Source organism: Protobothrops mucrosquamatus, unplaced genomic scaffold (assembly GCF_001527695.2).
Source record: "Protobothrops mucrosquamatus isolate PMUCROS unplaced genomic scaffold, P.Mucros_1.0 scaffold218, whole genome shotgun sequence".
Lineage (NCBI taxonomy): Eukaryota > Metazoa > Chordata > Lepidosauria > Squamata > Viperidae > Protobothrops > Protobothrops mucrosquamatus.
The window spans coordinates 1,220,256-1,240,594 of record NW_015386571.1 but is presented as its reverse complement, the minus strand read 5'-3'; the positions used below and the strand labels follow the sequence as shown (position 1 = coordinate 1,240,594).

Below are 20,339 nucleotides of genomic sequence, written 5' to 3'. Positions count from 1 at the left end.
GGATATAGATAACCAATATTAAACAGACAAATTCCTTGTGTCTAAAATTGATTGATGAATTAAGTCCATCAAGTTGGTATTGACTCTTAGAGACCACATAGATAGATTTTCTCTCTTCCTAAACTTCAGGTCTTCCAACCATGCACTCATTGCAACTGAACTTAGTCCATGAGTCTTGTTGCTGGTAATCCTCCTTTTCATTCCCCTTCTACCTTTCCTAGTATCACAGCCTTCTCCAATAATGTGTCCAAAGTAGTATAATTTAAGCCTGGCCATTTGTACCTTGAGGGAGAATTTTGGGTTGATTTGTTTGATAATCCATTCGTTTTAACTCTGCACACTATTCTGGAAACCACAGCTGTTGTAGAATATATGTGGAATAGCCTTGACATTTATTTGAGGATAAACAGATATTTTATTTTCAATAATGTATATTTATTTATTCAATTTCTATATCTGACCATCTCAATCAATGGCTCCAAACAGCTTAAAATTCAAAAGAAAAAAATATTGTAATTAAAAATACTGAAAACATTTTTTAAAAATGAAAACGATGAAAACACTAAAAACACCTATGTTAAATATACATGAGAACAAGATACTTGACCAGTTAGCAATACAGCCAGGAAACAGGGTCCTTAACACATTCATATTATTAGTTGTTTTTGTTAGTTGTTTAGACACATTTTTGGAGGTGTGAGTGTATGTGGGTGTGTATGTGTTTATTACTGGTGACCTTTACTCCAAGAAATCCTGATTAAATGTATGAAAACAAAAGCAAATTGCTTTTGTTATAGCAGTTTTAATATACCAGGGGATGTAGTCCCCATATTGTTATGCATGACAGTGATGGGGAATGGGGTTAAGAGAAATGTGTGTTTCATAACAAATATAGGGTGACACATTTATCTGAAATGTAAAAGTGCATAAGACTATTAAGTCCAGGATCGCAAATTAGTTACAGTAGCTGCACCATTCCTTGTGGAAGAGGAAATTCTATATGATCATGGCCATCTCCTGTCATATAGCATACCACAGCTTTTTATTTGTAAATAGTATATATAATGCATTCTTCAGTAATCTGCTGTCTTACACATATGTTTACCAGGATACATGTTTTAATGAATACAGTGCACGTAGCTTTACTAACAAGATTTCCTTAATCTGCTTTTTAAAGTAAACTATATGATATAATTATGTAAAAGTGATAATACAACGTTGTACATTTGTACTTAGTTTTATATTTCAGTCCAATTACTATATAAATCCAAAAAACAATAGACTTTTTATATCGGTTTCATATAAATATTTATATATAAAATGATGCTTTGGGAGCATCTTGTTATATTATAAAACCTATACCCTAAAAAAGCAGATCATTTTATACAGTATATATAAGATCTTCACCCAGGTCTATGGTGAGGGAGAATCACTTCATTGCTTTTACCATATTTTGTCTTTATCTTTTATGTTTTATTGCAATTCATTTAATTGCTGAAAGCTGCCCAAATTTATTGAGAGTGGGAAAGTATACAAATTTAATACATTATTATTATTTGCAAAATAATATGCACTAATACATTTTTCTTCTTTCATCAATTTTGAATTCTTCTACATAGACACATTAAATTAATTTATCATTTAAAGAGCAATTTCTCTGAAACCACAAAGGATAACTGATTCATCATCAATCATACTGGCTTTCTAAATAAAAAATGTATCATATTTAGGTGGTATTAAATTCAAGAGTCTCTGAGTCCTCTTCTAAGATTCACGCTTAATTTGTTCATATCTCCTATTCTTTTAATGAAAAAAAAATGCCTGTTACCCATGTAGAAGAAGTGGAGAAGCAATTTGTTTTAATGGTTAAGGCACCAGGCTAGAAGCCAGGAATCTGTGAGTTCTAGTCCCTCTTTAGGCATGAAAGCCAGTTGGGTGACTTTGGGCCAGTCACTTTCTCTTAGCCCAACTCACCTCACAGGGGTTGTTGTTCTATGGGAAACGGGATAGATGAAGGAGTATTGCATGTGTTCACCACCTTGAATTATTTATAAAATAATAAAGGTGGGATATAAATGAGCAAGCAAGCAAGAATTGTTTATCTGCAGCAAGCAAGTCTCATTGCAAAACACCAACATTTTTGTAAGGCAAATATGTGAATTTGACTTTAATCCAATGTATTGATTTGCTCACAAACTATTTCTACAATTTGGTGCGGTCTACAGAATATTCATTTGGAACAGTCTGTTTTCTTTTGTATTTGTGGCAAATTTCATTGAAAAATATTGCCTCATTCCATGTGTAGGCTTTATGGGTGCAAACTCTCCTAAGAAAATTAATTACAGGTAAGTGCTGTTGTTTTGTGAATAGAGATGGAATATTACAATACTAAATGCTCTGTGCTTTTCAAACCTTTCTCAAATCTCAGAAAATGTTTGCATCTGGGAATGAGCAAAGGTTCTGACCAGTTCTTATTATGCTGTAAGCACATCATCATCCCTTAACTGATCTGCTTTTCCTTGAATCTGGGAGTCAGAAATCCCTTTTTCTCTTCTGTTTTTCTGCTGCAGAAATTCCCAACATTCCCATTTTGTGGGCTCCAGAGAGGGGTAAGCAATATCTTCAATCCCAGCCAATGATTTCTAATCCAGTTCATTGCTAGTATTTTTGTTTGTTTTATTTTGGCATCATTTATCAAAAACAATTTTAGATGCGTACTCATTTTTAAAATTTCCTTGTGGAGTCTCATGTTCTTAATTTTGTTTATTGGAGGATCCCCAGATCTCCATCAGGCATTAAGGCTTAGCCTCATCTCCATTCGTGTTCTGTATTCTTGTGAATTTTCATATAGCTATGTTGCCCTATATTATTTATTAGAACAAGAGCATCCAAATTCTGGGGTTCTTTTGCTTACAGTAATCTTACTTACCAGAATAATCGTGTATTAACAGTCCCAATAGCTATTCAAGAGCTTTTTTTTTTTCTTCCTTGGCAGCTGCTTTTTCTAATCATACATGGGCATGACCCTATTCAATCTTTGCTTTAAAAAAAATGATATGGCTCTCATTGCTTTCTTTCTGCTTTGCCTACTTGCTGGCTACCTGGCATTGCAATGCACTGTTTGCTGCTTGATTGCCTGGAATTGGTCTTCTTTACCTTTGATTGTAGTATTTACTTAACGTATTGCCCATGAGTTCTGGCTGCCACTTATATGTGACTATTGATGGATACTCCCAGTTACCTCTTGTCAAACCTTTCCCCTCTTTTCATTGTTTCCAATGATATTATGCATCTGCTGACTTCATTGAATTGCTGTCCTGAAGATTTGTGCATCTGCTAATTGATCCTGCTCTGTCAATTTGCTATGTCTGCCTTTTTTCTTGCCTTGTCTGTTTGACCTCTAGCTTATGTTGATCACATGATACCCTTAGAATTTGACTGCACATTAGTACTGCCATTTCTATGCAATCCCAATCATTTGCTGATTGTGTGCTCTTGTTTATATACTGCTTACTCTTCCATCAAAAAATTAAAAATGTGAAGAAGAGAAAAATGTTTTGATCTGGCTCCAGTTTACCCTTATTCAGTACCATATGCTTGGATTTTTAAAATGTATCTTTATTTTTTTTTAATCAGAATATTGGGTCTCAACCCTTACAACGTTCAGAGTAGATCTCCCACACTGTATAGCTTTTTCTTTACTAAATTACCTGGTAAGACTAGGTTATGTCATGATATATACATATATAAGGATTTGCAGCAGGAAGATTTGATGTTTAAAAACAGTACAAAATGGGGATGCTTTCCACTGGGCTGTATAAAAAAAGGAAAATAAATCTTTCTTGACTACATTTGCTTTAGTATTTATGTTTATACTAATCAATTATGTTCTTGGACTAACATGAGTGAGAGATGAACAGGTCCTAATTATTGTTCTAGTTAACAAATTGTATAGTCTACAAAAAGTCAGAAATAAACTATAGAAAAATAGCCCTGAAATGCTAAGATACTTTTAGAGAAAAGCTAGAAAGGGCTCTCAATGAAATAGCTGATGTAATTCCATCATATATCATCTATTTTTTTTTAGAGATACTATTTCATTTGATATACTTTTTTAAAGAGAATTGTAAGGAAAACCTTTTACTGAATACTCTGAGCATTATATTTTATTTAAGAAAAAATCTAGAAGGCATTAGCTATTCAAAAGACAGTAACACGCTCTTTAAAATATCTTCTGGCAACTTTCCATGCAGTATTCCAAGAAGATGCAAGGACCTTCTGAGAAAGAACCCCAACTTCAAAGTAGGTCTTTCTCCTTAGTCTCAATGTTAAGATTTCACACAGTTGAAATTGCCTGGGAATTTTTCTCTTAATCTTCTATAAAAAATACAGTATAATCTCTGACTTGACATAAATTTCCACTCTCACATTGTCATTCAACTAATAGAGAATCTTGTTTCCTGAACCATGTTTTGATTGGCTTCATATTAAATAAAGTATATTTAAATTGCTGGTAGCAGTGACTTCCAATTTAGCAAGACAATTATTGCACATCTGGTTTTGCTTTTTTCTGATATTAATAATTTAAAATGGACACAAATTCCATGTAGTAAAACTGAGAAACATTCTTGAAGAATTCTAATCCTGTTCTGGTTTCTTAGAAACCTTCTGTTTGCTGCAGCATTTTTTCTAAATTAAATCACAAATATCAAAATTCTTGCCTATAATTTGAAGCTTTCCTGACAGTTTTCATTATGTTAGAATTCCAACTCAGACATTAAGTAAAACACACATTCGTGAATTTTGAGGTATCCTTTGTTGCATTTTTTTTCTGTTTGCAACTTCTTTCACAGTTTGAATAGATTTTTTGTCTTGTTGTTTGTGATGTTCAATTCTTAATGAAATTCTGTTCTTGACTTTTCTTTCTATTTGAAAAACACTTCATTTTGCCCTTTGACTTATGTATGACATTTCAACTGTGTTTTAAAACTGTTGCTCAAATGGATGAATTAAATTATAATTCTTCATCTGGAATCTTTTAGCATCACTTTCAAGTTTCTCTATTATACTTATAAGGTTTTAATTTTGGGAGGAGGGAGGTTGGCAGTACTCTAATTAATTTCTTCCTAGTAAAACTAAAACAAGAATGCTGAGTTACTTGCAACATTTTATTCTCTTACTATTAAAGCAGAATATTAATTTTTATTTTTTTTATGCATCCTCATCCCACCTAACCTCAGTTTAAGAACTGCAAAATTAAGGATTCAGTATATCAATTTCTTCTGGAGTCTTACCATTTTAGTTGAGATTTTTAAATGAGGTCTTTGAAATACAAATTAAAAATTCTCCACTGGAAAATCTCCTTATCTTTAGTTTTGCTATTCAGTTTAACTAAACGTCTAAGAATCACACAAAGCCGCATTTGCAAGGATTTTTAATTATATCTAGAAAATTAATTTGTATGTTTGAAACTGAGTTTTATACTCTTGTGTAGAATTAGTGTATTACTGGATTTATTACAGGCAAATTGATTTGCCAATACAGAAATTACAAACTTAATACTTCAGATCACATTATACTACTGTCAGGATTCCATATTATTTATGTGTACAGTTTGTAATTTTTCCTCGAAGTGTGTTTTTGTACATATAAATGATGTGATAGGGCAGTAATGTAATTCCTATAATTTTTTATTTGTTTGTTTATTTGATGTTTGTTTGTTTGTTTTATATGGCTGCCCATCTCAAATGATTCTTGGTGGTGAACAACCATAAAATTTATTAAAACCAAATTACATGTATGTTAACAAGATCAAGAGTAATGGATGAGATTGATTTTAACCTTTATGAGATGTTATTTTAGAATTTATTGTTATTTCTATGGTTTTAATGCTGTTAATTGTCAGTTACATTTTTACTATTTCATGTAAACCATTTTTTCTTAGGAGCATAGTGGAATACAAATCCTAATAAATAAATAATATAATCACTGAAGTTTTATAATAGTTTTTGTAAGTCAGAAAAATACACATAAAAATAATTGTACATCAAATTTAATAGATTGTTCTTTCCTCTTTAACTAGGTACAACTAATTTTGCCAAGCCATGACTTCCAGTCACTATCAGTTTGCTCCCTGCAAATCTCATGGTACCAGTGGCAAGTTAATTGGTGTAGTCCAATGATGGTGAACCTTTTAGAGACCGAGTGCCCAAACTGCAATCCAAAACCCACTTATGTATCACCGGGTGCCGGGTGGATGTGGCCCACTGGGTGAGTGTGGCCCATAGTGGGCATGGCCACCTCGATGTTGCTCCTGGGGAGGGCTGCCTGTGGGGGCTGGGCAGGGTTGGGGGAGATCCAGGGGGTCTCTGGTGGGTGGGGCGGCGGGCAGGAGGCTCGTCCTGTGGGGTAAGGTGAGGTGAGGGAGGGGGCAGGGCGGGGGTTAGGGTTAGGCTGCCGCTGCTTTCCCCCCAGGACGGAGCACCCCACCGCTGCTCACACCCAATGGTGAAGGTGAAGTTTGGGAGGCAGTGGCAGGGCGTAGCCCAGGTGTGGCCCAGCAACAGCAGCAAAGCTCGCCCTTCCCACTCAAGTGGCCACCAGCGTCTCCTCAGCTCCATCCAAGTTGAAGAAAGCGGAGGCACAGCAGCAGGATTGCTCTCAATATGATGGGCACACACGAGCGAGCAACGCACAAGGCTCTTATTGTTTGAGAGCAATCCCGCTGCTGCACCTCCGCTTTCAACTTGGACGAAACCAAGGTACCCAAGCCACTGCACTGTCTGCCTCCCCCTCCCCCGTGCCTCGGGCCGGCACCACCAGCAGCTTGCTCAGGTCCATTAGGTTGCTGCCGCCAAGAAGAGTGGTGAGGTTTTGTGCCAGCTGGCCGGCCAGGCAAGGATTAAGTCAGGGGATGGTGGCTGGCTGGCTGGGGAGGAAGAATCATGGCTGCTTGGGGGGGGATCTGCCAAGCCTCAGGGCAGTAGCATTGGCAACTCCCCCCACCTGGCCCATTTTCCCGGCTCCGTTACCAGTATCAGCTCCCTCAGCAAACACCCCACAGCCCTCACCATCAAGTTTCCATTGCACAAGCTTCCTGGAGCTGAGGAGAAGTGCAGTTACTGAGCCACCAGGTGGGTCTGGTGGGCAGCGTTGCCTTCCGCTTTTCCTGCTGCAGCATTGGCTGCTGGTGTTGCCCTCCTGAGAAGAGGGTACGGTGATTGGTTGGCGGCCATGCCACAAATGGGGATTGATCATCCCCCCAACCCCACCACTGTCAAAGGAGGAGGAGGAACGGGGAGAAAAAAGGGGGAAATTGGCTAAGCCGGCCAGCATCGAAGCCCCGCCGAAAAAAGTGGAGTCTCTTTGTGAGCCTGCCTAGCCCGCATCAGCCTTGCTCTCCACAGCACGCTGCAGCTGATCCGAGGTATGGAGAGCACGGCTGACGGGTGAGCGCATAGCATATGCGCACACAGACTCCGCTCTTTTTGGCAGCGCTTCTGATCAGCTGCAGCAACCCTAACCCCATCGCTGTCAAAGGAAAAAAGCAGAGTCTGTGTGTGCTCCTGCCTTGCCAGTATCAGCCAGACTCTCCATGGCGTGTTGCAGCTGATCAGAAGCACCGCCGAAAACAGCAGAGTCTGTGTGCGTGTCTGTTATGCACTCACCCATCACCCCGATTGGCACCATGGCCCCCCAGTCCCAGCCAGGATTGCGTACCTCCCCCCATCTCTTCTGGGCCTGGGCAGCCATGATGCCGATGGGGATCTGGTTTTCCCCGCTTGGGGTGGCCTTTTGCCTGCTGGGCATGGGCGTGCACCTCTACGCAGGGCTTGCTAACCAGCTGCTTCGTCTCCTTTGTGCTGGGCAGGGCTGGCGCTCTGGGCGCTGGTGGCCTAATGGACCTGCGCGAGCTGCTGGCAGCAGCAGCATGCGTGCCCACAGAAATGGCTCTGTGTGCTGCCTGTGGCACGCATGCCATAGGTTCACCACCATGGGTGTAGTCTTTACTCTTGCCATGTTAAACTTTGTATGGTGCATGTTTCAGCCAAGGTTTGATGCATTTAGATATTTTTAACAAAACTTGCTTGAAATTCCTCTCCTTAATCATTTGGTATTTGTACTGCCTTAAGTTAACCTAGTCTATTGATAATGCTATTGTCAGCACTGTTTTGCCTTTCAGTTTTAGTTGCTCTCATTTCTTTCATTTTCCTGAAGTGCAAATGACAGATGCAAAACTTTTGTATTTTTATTAAGCCTTTGCATTTAAATAACAACAACAACAACAACAACAGTAATAATAATAATAATAATAATAATAATAATAATAATAATAATAATAATAATAATAATAATAATAATAATAAAAAGTTGGAAGGGATCTTGGAGGTCAACTAGCCCAGGCAGGAAACCCTATACCTGTGGTGGCGAACCTATGGCACGCGTGCCACAGGTGGCACGCAGAGCCCTCTCTGTGGGCACGCACGCCATTGCCCCAGTCCTAGGCCTTCAGCTGGGTTTTATAAGACCTTTTTGCTTTAGGCCTCCGCCGCCATGTGCAAAAAAAAAAAAAGGTTCAATCAATTTCAACTTCTCGCACGAAAAAAAAGATCTTGCAAAGTTGGAATTGATTGATTGAACTTTTTAGTCCCACCCAGTCTGCTGTTACCACCGAAGCCACGCCCACCCAATTGACCACACCCACCCAATGGGCCACACCCACCCGGCACCCGACAATACATACTAAGTGAGTTTTGGGTTGCAGTTTGGGCACTCAGTCTCTAAAAGTTTTGCCATCACTGCCCTATACCATTTCAGACAAATGGTTTTCCAATCTCTTCTTAAAGACCTCCAGTGTTGGAGCATTCACAGCTTCTGGAGGCAGGTTGAGAAATAATGAGGGAAGAATATTGTTTCAAGGTTAATTGACACAATTGAGATTATTTTAAATATCCAGTCTAAAGAGGGGGATATAACGTCAGTGACTATTCACTACATGGATACATGTAACCCATAAAATATTCTTTCCTGACCCCTACTGCATTGGTGGGCTATTGGCCAGCTGCCTTGTTTTGAATAGTCATTGCCTTTTCAGTAGGGAAATGTTAATTGATCTCCCATTTGGCAGCTGAGACTTTTATGCATAATATTTCACTAATAAAATCATTCAGAGTCTTGATTTGGCAAAAAGGAGTTACAGTGCAGGATGATATCTAACCATGCTAATTGGGACACCTTTAGGTCTTTGAATTCCAGTGTTATAGGCAGGATTTTAATTATGTCCCTTGCCACTTATGGATTAGACATACAGTATACCATTTCTGGCTGTTCTAGAGGACAGAAGGGGGCATAGTCAACTGGATTCCCAGAATAATCAGTGTATTGCTGTGAGAGGCAGTATTTCATACAGACTTGAAAGAGGCTGTGCTATGCCCTCCTTAAAAGACTCCTGGATCTACTGTATGAGATAACTATTACCTTGTCTCCAGGTTTCCCTTTTTAAGAAGATTATTGGGATTGTATCAGGGAAGCAACTTCTAAGCCCCCTAGGATAAATTGGTTATTGAATGCTTTTTAGTCAAGATTCAGACCTAGATGGGGGAACAGATTCCTTCTAATCCTAGACCTTTCAGGTGACTTTGAGACATCTTAATTATTCATGTAGTGAATAATTAAAAATATAATGAATCTGGTGAAATCAAAACAGAAACCATTTTGTTTTCTTTAGCAAATAAAGACATTTGGTGAAAACATTTTCTGTTTAAATATCATAATTTATTGAAAAAGAATCCTTACTAACCTACAGCACAAAGGGAATATTTTAAATCAAATAGAAAATCTGCAATAAGGTTTCTATAGAAAAATATATGGAAAAAGGAAGACCAAACTAGGACATAGGCCATAAAATAGATATCATTCATGCTATATGAAAATATATCCATATTAATTTATTAAAAATATTTATATGGCCATCCATGTTGCATAATATAACACTGGATAACTAACCAAACCAGCATAAAAATAAAGAAAAGTCTCCCAGACCATGGCCTTGTGGACTCATAGCCATTGCTCTGTGGACTAGCATTGGTCTGCTTTTGGCTGGCCTTAATTGGGTTAAAGCCATTAAACCACTGTTATGTGTGCATGTGAGTGAACGGGATAGCACAGTACCTAGGTGAAGACCCATTGGAAAAGCTACCTAAGGAGATGAGAAACTCATTTGGATTTCATTTAGTTGGGAAAAAATATTAATGCTGTGACATTTATTTATTTTGCATTGAACACATTTAACCAGTATAATAAAAACAATTTAAAGCATCCATGATAGGAATAAAAATTAAATATCAATAAAATAGCTAGTCAAAGATAAAACAACTGAAAATAAAAGCAGAGTTGCCTAGTCCAGTGGTTCTCAACCTGTGGTCCATGGACCTCTGGGGGGGCTGCGATGTCATTCCAGTGGGGTTTCGTGAAGGCTTGAAGAAATGTTATAATTTAAATCTTGAGTTAAATCTTGAGTTAAGTCATGGCCACAAAAGATATTTAAAGGGGGTCCATGGTAAAGAAAAGGCTGAGAACCACTGACCTGCTCTATTTAGAAAACCTTCCAGAACAGTTTTGTTTTTAGTATTCTGAATGCAGTCAAGGTCAAGGCCAACCTTATCAATATAGAGAAACTGCTCCAAAGAAATAATACTGCTATCAGGAAGCAACATGGCCTCTTGGCCTCAGCTTCCTTCCCAGAATGGAGCACTGGTACAATGCTTCTCTAGATGATCTAATAAATGAGCTGATTGTGATATCCAGGTGCCAAACCATAATGGGCTTTATAGATCAAGATCTATAGATCACTGTAAATTCTACCTGCAGACTAATTGGTAGTCTTTGATAACTTCTTCATTCAACTACAGTCAGGAAAAATGTTATGAATTGTTTGTAGAACATGTCTTAATAAAGTATCCTTGCAAGTATTTTTGTACTTGAAAGAAGAGAATTATTGAAGTACACTCATGATTGTAATACATGTGATGAAATATATATTCTGTTGTATAAGGCTGAGTGTGCAAAAGATTTTACATAAAAGGTTGGAAATATATTTATTTATTTATTTATTATTTAAATTTATATACCGCCCTATCTCCCTTACGGGACTCAGGGCGGTGAACAGGCAATAATAAAAATCACAATAAATATTGAATAAAAAGCCTGCTCTAAAATACCCCATATGAAACTCCTAGCAAAGCCCAATCAAAACTACGCCAGGCCGGCCGCATGGAATAGATGGGTTTTCAAGGCTCGGCAGAAGAGGCGCAGGTCCGTAGTTGTACGTAGGTCGGGGGGTAGGTCATTCCAGAGGGCAGGAGCTGCCACAGAGAAGGCTCTCCCCCTGGGGGTCGCCAGCCGGCATTGACTGGCCGACGGCACCCTAAGGAGGCCCTCTCTGTGGGAGCAGGCTGGTCGAAGGGAGATATTTGGTAGGAGGCGGTCTTGCAAATACCTAGGTCCATTGCCATGGAGCGCTTTAAAAGTTGTTACTAACACCTTGAAGTGCACCCGGAAGGCCACCGGCAGCCAGTGCAGCTCGCGCAGGAGAGGTGTTACATGGGAGTATCTAGAGGCCCCCAAAATCCCCTGCACGGCCGCATTCTGAACTAGCTGGAGCCTCCAGGTGCACCTCAAGGGGAGCCCCATGTAGAGAGCGTTGTAATATTCCAGGCGGGAAACAACAAGGGCTTGAGTGACCGTGCGTAGGGCGTCCCGATCCAGAAAGGGGCGCAACTGGCGTATCAGGCGAGCCTGATGAAAAGCCCCCCTGGCCACGGCCGTCACATGATCGTCTAAAGACAGCCGAGCATCCAGGAGGATGCCCAGGTTGCGGGCCCTCTTCGCGGGAGCTAATGACTCGCCCCCGATAGCCAGAGATGGAGCCAACTGGCTATGATGTGACGCTGGAAACCACAGCCACTCGGTCTTGGACGGGTTGAGTCGAAGCCTGTTCCTCCCCATCCAGACTCGCATGGCCTCCAGGCACCGGGACATCACTTCCGCGGCATCGTTGGGGTGGTCCGGGGTGGAGATGTACAGCTGGGTGTCATCTGCATACTGATGAAACTCCACCCCGAAACCACGGATGATCTCACCCAGTGGCTTCATATAAATGTTGAACAGGAGAGGCGAGAGGACCAACCCCTGTGGTACCCCACAAGTGAGGCACCTCGAGGTCGACCTCTGCCCCCCTGCCAACACAAATTGCAACCGGTCCGAGAGGTAGGAGGAGAACCACCGTAAAACGGTGCCCCCAACCTCAATATACTTTCATAACAGAGATTTTAGTAAAAAATATCTGTTTCATGTCAGAATAAAGTTAGCTTACTCACTTTTTTGTTCTAACAGGACTTGTGCTAGACAGTAATAAACTTCACTATTCCTAGAGAACTAAATTGTAGATTTATAACTTTAGCAAAATGCTTATAATCCAAAATACTTCCGTGAAACATCATTAGTTTGTTTTGTTAAAAGAATGTAAATGTATTTTTATAAAAGAAAATATATATTTTATCTTACGTAAATGTTTTGTCTTTTAATAAGAAAAGATTTATTTCTTAGGTTCTATTATTAAAAAGCTTAAAAGTATAGCATAATTTATAAAAATTGTTAAAATCTAGATACTAGATAAATTATTTTTGGTGATTTTTAGCCTAGCAGTAGTTCCAACCTTCTTATTATACTTACACATCTGTATTGGTTTACAGTATTACAAAATTGGGTGCCTTCTATTAAACAGACTTCAGCTTGACCCTAATAAACAGAATCGCTGTGAGTTTTAAGGCCCCTTGGTTTCACGGATTTTCCATCTTTAACTCTACATGGGGGTGCACTTCCCCAGTCAGAATGGGTGAACAATTTAGGTGTCCTTCTGGACCAGTGGCTAGGAGGCCTTTTGACCAGGTTCACCTAGTGCACCAATTGTTCATCTAGTGCACCAGTTCCGGAAGGCCTTTCTTATGGTAATTCATAAGACTTAGTCACCTCCCAGTTGGATTAATGTAATGTGCTATATATGGGGCTACCCTTGAAAAACACTTGGAAATTGTAGTTGGTCCAGAGCACAAGAATATGGGAAGTTTTTGGCAATCCTCATTACGGTCATGTAACACTGCTGCTCTGGGTTGGAAAAGATTTCTGGATGCTATTCAAGGCGCTGGTTACTATCTGTAATGCCCTTCATGGCATAGGGCCAGATTACTTATGTTACCACCTTTCTCACATTGTTTCTGCCCATCCCACCAGAGCTAGTAAAGTCTTCAGATCTCTTTTAACAATATAATTATGTTGGATTCTGGATACATATCTTCTCAGTGACAGCATCTGCCTATAGAGCAGTTTTCCCCCAAATATTTGTATGGTCTAAACTCTGTTAGCCTTTGCTATACACTGAACCCCTTATCCAAATATCTTGCTCCCCAGGTATTTGGACCAGGGGCTGAATGAGTTGTGCTGTTGTTGTAGGTGAGATTCTTGGATGCTGGGGTTGTCTAGTGTGCTTGTGGTTTCAATTTTGTAAGCTGCCCAGAGTAACATGTAAATCATATAAATAAATCTTATAAATAAACTTATCTAGTCTATCAGTGGATTAACCATGATATTTATTGTATTACTGTGTTTCAGATTCATAATTTATTTGATATCATGTGTTTATTATCTCTTATAATTTACCTTTTTCTATTGGAAACTGAAGACAGTCATCTGCAGTATAAAAATACAATAGATAAATAAATAGTAAATAAATAGAAATAAAAGGAACTGCACCATGCTGGAACCAGAATTACATAGCCAATATCTATGCTAAGTACATCTTTTCTGTGGTGTAATAATTTCCAGGCACCTAATAATTTTTCTGTTAATAATCTCAGAAAAGTTTAGTTTTAAAAAAAAATCTATGCAGTACATAGATCATACTGATAATTTTAAGGATAAAAAATAGCAAATTCCTTTTCATGTCCCAACAACTTTTATTTTTCATCATGCTATATAATAAGTGATGTTTAAACATGTATAGAATAACAGATATACTTATTGTTTTCCGTTGTACACAAGCTTTGCAACTTTCATACCTGCATGTGATATCATAAGACATGTAGAAAAATGGTGGAGTATATATTGCAACAGGTGACCAGCTTTTGTCATTTACTTCCCACCCCCCTCTCGGATGCCATTATATTAATTTTTTGATAAAAATCAATCACCTGTTAATTTAACAGAGGAGGCAAAGAAGCAACTTTCATATACCTCTGTCTAGTTATATTAAAAATAATATTGGAATGGAATGTGTGGGTGACTATGGGGAATGAAGGGAAAAGATGCTGCCTAGGAAACAATCAGACAAGAGAACCAGGAGTACCCAGTGGCTTTATAGTCAGAGAAAGAAACTTAGGAAAAACCTGCCCTGTAACCTCACCGCGATTGGGGTGCTTTGTAACTGATTCGCAATTATAATATTCTCAGCATCTCGTGGCCACATTATTATCATTTGTGACTTTCAGTGCCAGCTTCCAGCAACCAAAGTCAGTGGGGAAGCCAGCAGGAGGTTGCAAATGACAGTCATGTGACATCGTACCTAATCACCACACAAGATTCACCTAACAACTGCAGCTTCCAAAACTGCTGCTGTAAATTGGCACGGTCATGCTTTACAGCTGCTTTGCTTAGTCCCAATGTCAATTATTGTAATTAACTGAGGACTGCCTATATAAACAAGAAGTGTACAAGCTACACATTCTTTTAGGTGTTATGCCTCATTTATCTTGGAAATGATAGTTTTTCATTGGGATAGATTTTGGTTATTGGGGGGTGACTAAAAGAATCTTATTGAGAAATTATACATATTATTTCAGATGTTAAGGAATGGTTGTCATAAATGGTGATCTATTTATTTGGAATATTTTCTACTAATCTATGGATGTAGCAATAAGTGTTACTATGGCAGAGATCTTTTGATACTTTACAATAATATTTTGTATTTATTATATTATGCTGTATTTATCATTTATCAAGGGTTCCACCTCTTTTCTGTTTCTTTGTTGGAGATTGGGTTTTTCTTTTTCTTTTTGTTTTGTTTTACCTTTTTTTAATTTAAGAATTGTTTTGTTAACTATGTGTGATAAAAATAGAAAATAAATTAATTAGTAATTGCAAAAGAGGTATTAGGAATGTAGGATATACAATAAATCCAGGACATAAATTGGTACTTAATAGACAAATTATAATTATACATCTATACATTTATAGACTTATAAGTGCTAAATACTTTGGAGGCTAGATCTATGCATTAATTAGGATCCTTTCTGTGTCAGCAGAATATTGCATTCTGTATTATTTCAGTTTTCAGATCTCTTCTTCCCATACCCATACCCATCTCTTATCTATAAACATAGTCATTTCAGTCCTGGTTTCAGCAAAAGCCCATTAAGGGGTACCAGAAATAACATATCTATTTTAACCTTGATCAAATAAACCAACTTTATATTTCTTCCTTTTACTTCTAACAATCTTAATCTTTATTTTATTCAAATAATATTGTTATAGCACCATTGTAACTTAAAACAGTTACTGAACAAGTGGTGAGTAAGTGGGTACTACCCGTTTTCTCAAGTCATGTGGTTGGTAATATCTGATACAGCTGAAGGATATATTTGTAGCACATATCTGCAGTTATCTATATAAGAATATGGCACATTGAAGACAGGTGCCATATTCCTACTTCTGCAAGTTCAAAAACAACTTTTTCTATCTGAAACTAAACTGCTGGATGATTTTAATACTTGATGAGCATTTATTTGTTCCCTGTTCATATTGATGTTCAGTTAAGAACAGCTGAAGAATAGTTTCAGATTTCATTTTTGTATCAGTAATTCACTATAATTAATTAGTATTCTAAGAAAAATACTTTTTTATCCAGTAGTCTAAGGGATAGATCCAGTTTTTTTAGATCACTTAACTGAAAAAAATCTCCATTAATTCTGAGACAATTTTTTTAAAATGGAATTAAACAATATAAGGAATACTTCAAACCAAAGGCATCCAGTTTCTTTGAATATGCTGGTTTCTTTGAATAGTGCACAAGTAGGGCCTAATCTTATATTCCTTTGCATCTGGTTTTCAGAGACATATATTAGATTTAGTTTCATTTTCGTCTATGCTGTACTTTTGTATTTATCTCTCTTGCCCTTCACTAGGCTCTTTGTTTTTAATAAAGTATTTAAAAAGAAAATGGGCATTCTCTAGGGCAAAGCACAAGCTTCTAACACAGACCTGCACAACCTGTAGAGGGGAAAGGGACATATTGATAAATTAAAAATAATCACAGCCGCAAAGGAGTACCTGGCATGCTAAAGCTCTTAGTTAGCTTTCTGTAAATGGGTATTTTGTGATTAGCTACTGTATATACACTATGTCAGTCATTTGGTAAATAGGCAAATATCCCATGGCAGTCACGTACTGAGTGTGACACAACATGTTTTTCAAATTGCAAATGTCATTGGCCCAAAAAGGGTTCTCTGAGTACTCATAACAAACAAAAACTGAATTCCTTTCTCTCAGCTCCTTGCTATGTAGCCTCTGTCAATGTCTGAAAATTTTCTGAATTGTTTATTTTGCAGTCATGTAAAAAATTAGTACACCCCATTGAATTTCACTTTTTCAGTACATTTTAATACCCATAAATTTTGATCTTCATTTCAACAATGTTAATAGATAAAGGGGATATTATATGATGCACCTTATAGCCCACTTGTCCCCAAATGTCCAGGAACTCCAACATCTAGCAGGGTCCTTGCTGATCCAGGCAATAGCCAATCTGGTATGGTTTTCTGTAAATTGTTTATGGGAGAGATACTTTTCGTCTGGCTCCTCTATGAACCCTGACAAATATGGTTGAACCGTAGCTGTCATCCTCCTCAGAGTATGTATGCTCCATAACCACATTAGGGCTGTGCCTCACTGGGATATTATGTGTGAATAATTTACTTTAGATTCACAGTTTAAGATGGCAGAAATTGAATAATTCAAGTTTTAACCAAGGATCTAAGGGCTCTGAGGGCTCCAATCATGATTGGTATAACAACGGATTTCTTTTTTCCATAAGCATTCCATTTCGATCTGCATGTCCCTATATTCATAATTTTTTCCAACTGTTTTTCCTTAATCCTACCATTATCTGATTTAGCAACATCAGTGACCCAGGCTCTCTTCTTTTCAAGAACTGTTATTATTATTCACACCTCATTTACCTAAATCCTACTTAACTAGGCTTATGGAACTATTTAGACCTAGAAGAACTTAAATAGCTGGTGTGCCCCAAGATCCTAAAAGTCTTTGTTTCATGTATTTGTTCCAATGGCATTTATTTTCTTTTTCTTCTGGCTCTTAACCACTTAGTTCCTTCTTATCTATTTCTGAAAGCATCGTTTGACAAGTGACTTGGTTTTGTTCTCTCTGAATATGTGTTTATCTCATTTTTAAGTTACAGCCACAACTGTCACCTTCAACCTAGTGTCATACATTCATTTCATACCTTCTATGCAAAATATATATATACCAGTACTATTTGCGATCTATAAATTTCCTTCAAGAGATAAACAACAAATTCAAAGTGGGAGCGAATTTAATTTGGGAAAGTGGGACAAAAGGAGACATTTATCCTAATGCTAGCATTCCCACACAAACACAGCTTCTTTAATTTGTTATACACACACACACACACACACACACACACACATACATACATACGAATCTAGTTTGATCATTCATTTGTGGCAAATGAATTCTTATCTGAATTTATTCATTACTTTAAAATTCATTTTTTCTCATTATTTTTTTTGTTCTTCATATAATTTTTATATAGGCATATTTTATTAAGTTAATAAAGTTCCGTTATTGTCCCTAAAGTGGTTCATATATTTGTCAATAATTAATTAGATCAAGCAATGTTGGTCCAGTTCTTAGAATTCTGACATGGTATTCTTATATGTTGAAAGATGGAATAATGAGGAAGCTTGCTGGAAAAAAAACCAGAAAAAGAAAAAAATGTTTTTTTTCTTCGTTATAAAACAGAATCTAAATAACATGGTTTTCTCCACCTAATGAATGCAGAAAAAGTGAAAGTAATGGGAGTGGAAATATTGCTGTGTGGGAAGAAAATGGTTTAGGGTTGGGACCAGAATTATCCAATTATCCACCTTACTGCATTCTCATTAAAGCCTGCCTGAAGGCTTTAGGGGCATAAATGATGTGGAATTTAAGATATGGGACCAAGGTGTATAGGATAATAGCTAAAAATGGGCCACGAGATCCATATATTAAATTTTAGCTGCTATGTCATCAACAAATGTTTTCAGCTAGTAGTTTTGTTCTTGATTATGATTTGTGGTAGCTGGTACATTTTTCCAGTTACCTGAATTTCAGACTTCCTTTCCTTTAAAAGTGTTCTAGGAAACCTGGCAGAAAAAAAGGGAGAATTAAGCTATACATTAGATCATCTGATCCTACAAAAAATTAGGTGTTTTCTTTTTCTTTGTCCATCTAGTAACACTTCTAATGATCAATAGATGGTCATGAAAGCCAGGGCAAAAGAACCTGAATATAGGAGTAAAACTAAGCTTCTACAAATATAGATCATCTACATAGGAAGGAATTTCCCAACTTAAAATTCCTCTTCTTCCTCCTGCCTAATCTTATGTAATTCTCTAATTTTATTTCTCTTCACATTAGCTCATACTATAAGAGTCATCCATGTATTTTGTAAGGAATTGTTCATTTCTTTGAAAACCAGGGATTCAACTTTAAGATTATAATTGTATACTTTGTTTAAATATATTTATATTACATACAAGTTTCATTTTAAATTAGGTTTTCCTTTTTTTAAAATTATAGCATCATATAATTGAAATTTGGCTACCATTTTAATCTCAAAGATTGCCTCAGTATACAAATGCCTTCCAATTAGAAGGAGATCTCTTATATCATGAATCAACAGAAAGGGACAGAAAATATAAATCTTCCATGAAAAGAAAATAATAATCTCTATTTTAAAGGACTATATGAGCCAATCCTTTCTAATAATTTTCTGAACTGTTCAGCATATTTGGATTTCCAGGAGAAATCTAAAGGAACAGGCAAAAGTAATAATATAATATTTATAGATGAAAAACTATTGTGGTCAGTGACTGAAAGATGCAGTTTTTGATACAGAACAAGTTTCAGACATTGTAGCAGAATATATGGGCATAAGCTAATTTTAATGAGATAAGTATATAATTATTTTATGCCCAAATTGATTCACATTCAAATCCCATGTTGTACTGGTTTTAGGAAAGAGATGGTGAAATTTTATTTAGCTTTATATTTTATTTTTCTAGTTTTCACTCAGTCTACTGTTTAATCTTTGATTACAGGCTACTAAAGAAGTAATAGAACGTGAGGCCCCAGGAATGGCCTTGGCAATGCTGATGGGATCACTTAATGTTACACCTCTGGGCATGCTCTCTAGGTAAGAATGCTAACAAAAATATCAAAAGTTTTTCTCTAGAAAAACCTAAGGTAGTGGAATGAACAAAAGTAATTCATCATCCCTTTCTCATTTTGATATCCAAATGGCTTCTTTTATTGTTTTATGGTTTTTATTTGCTTGCTTTATTTTTTTATTGTGGAGTATTTTTGACAGATGGAATTCAGGAAGAAAAAACATTGAATCTCTCTTGCAAAATTTTCACATAGTAACAATGTGTAGAAGTTATATTGCACTTTCAAACTATTTTGCATATTTTGCTTCAGTACACTACACAACAATATTTTAAAGTAGATTGTGGATCCCATATTGCAGCCACTGAGAGATATAAACGATTATAGCGGTTATATCTCATGGCTGTAGAAAGTGACTCTCTCTGTCTCTTTTTTCCTCTCATAGAAGTATTGTAAACATCTTCCAAAACAAAAATATTGAAAAACACATGACTTAACCCAAGACCCCAATTCTTTACTCATCGAGCAAAATCAGTGAACTCAGTGAGGCATACTAAGCAGTCACTTTGCAGAATGAGATGGACGACAATTTAATAAATAAAAATAAATACTAAATATGCATGCAAAACATTACACTATGGGATATTTTCTTCAAGGATTAAGTTGCAGGAATAACCCAGTTTTGTTGGCTACTTATTGTCAATGCTGCTAACATCAGATGTTCTTGCTTTGACAACAGATGGAAATGCAGTCATTTTTCTCTATTGCTTTTAGAGTTAATTGAAGCTGGGAGGGGGAATGTGGATGAGAGTCCAGCTAGT

General features: G+C 37.2%; 1 protein-coding gene across 1 annotated transcript in view; it reads left to right on the top strand.

The window, feature by feature from the left end:
• Window positions 1-20,339, top strand: part of GPHN (gephyrin) — a 189,448-nt gene that overhangs the window by 66,268 nt on the left and 102,841 nt on the right. The window contains exon 5 of the mRNA XM_029283766.1: window positions 19,452-19,546. Coding sequence (XP_029139599.1) covers window positions 19,452-19,546 — 95 coding nt within the window. The remainder of the gene's footprint in view (window positions 1-19,451; window positions 19,547-20,339) is intronic.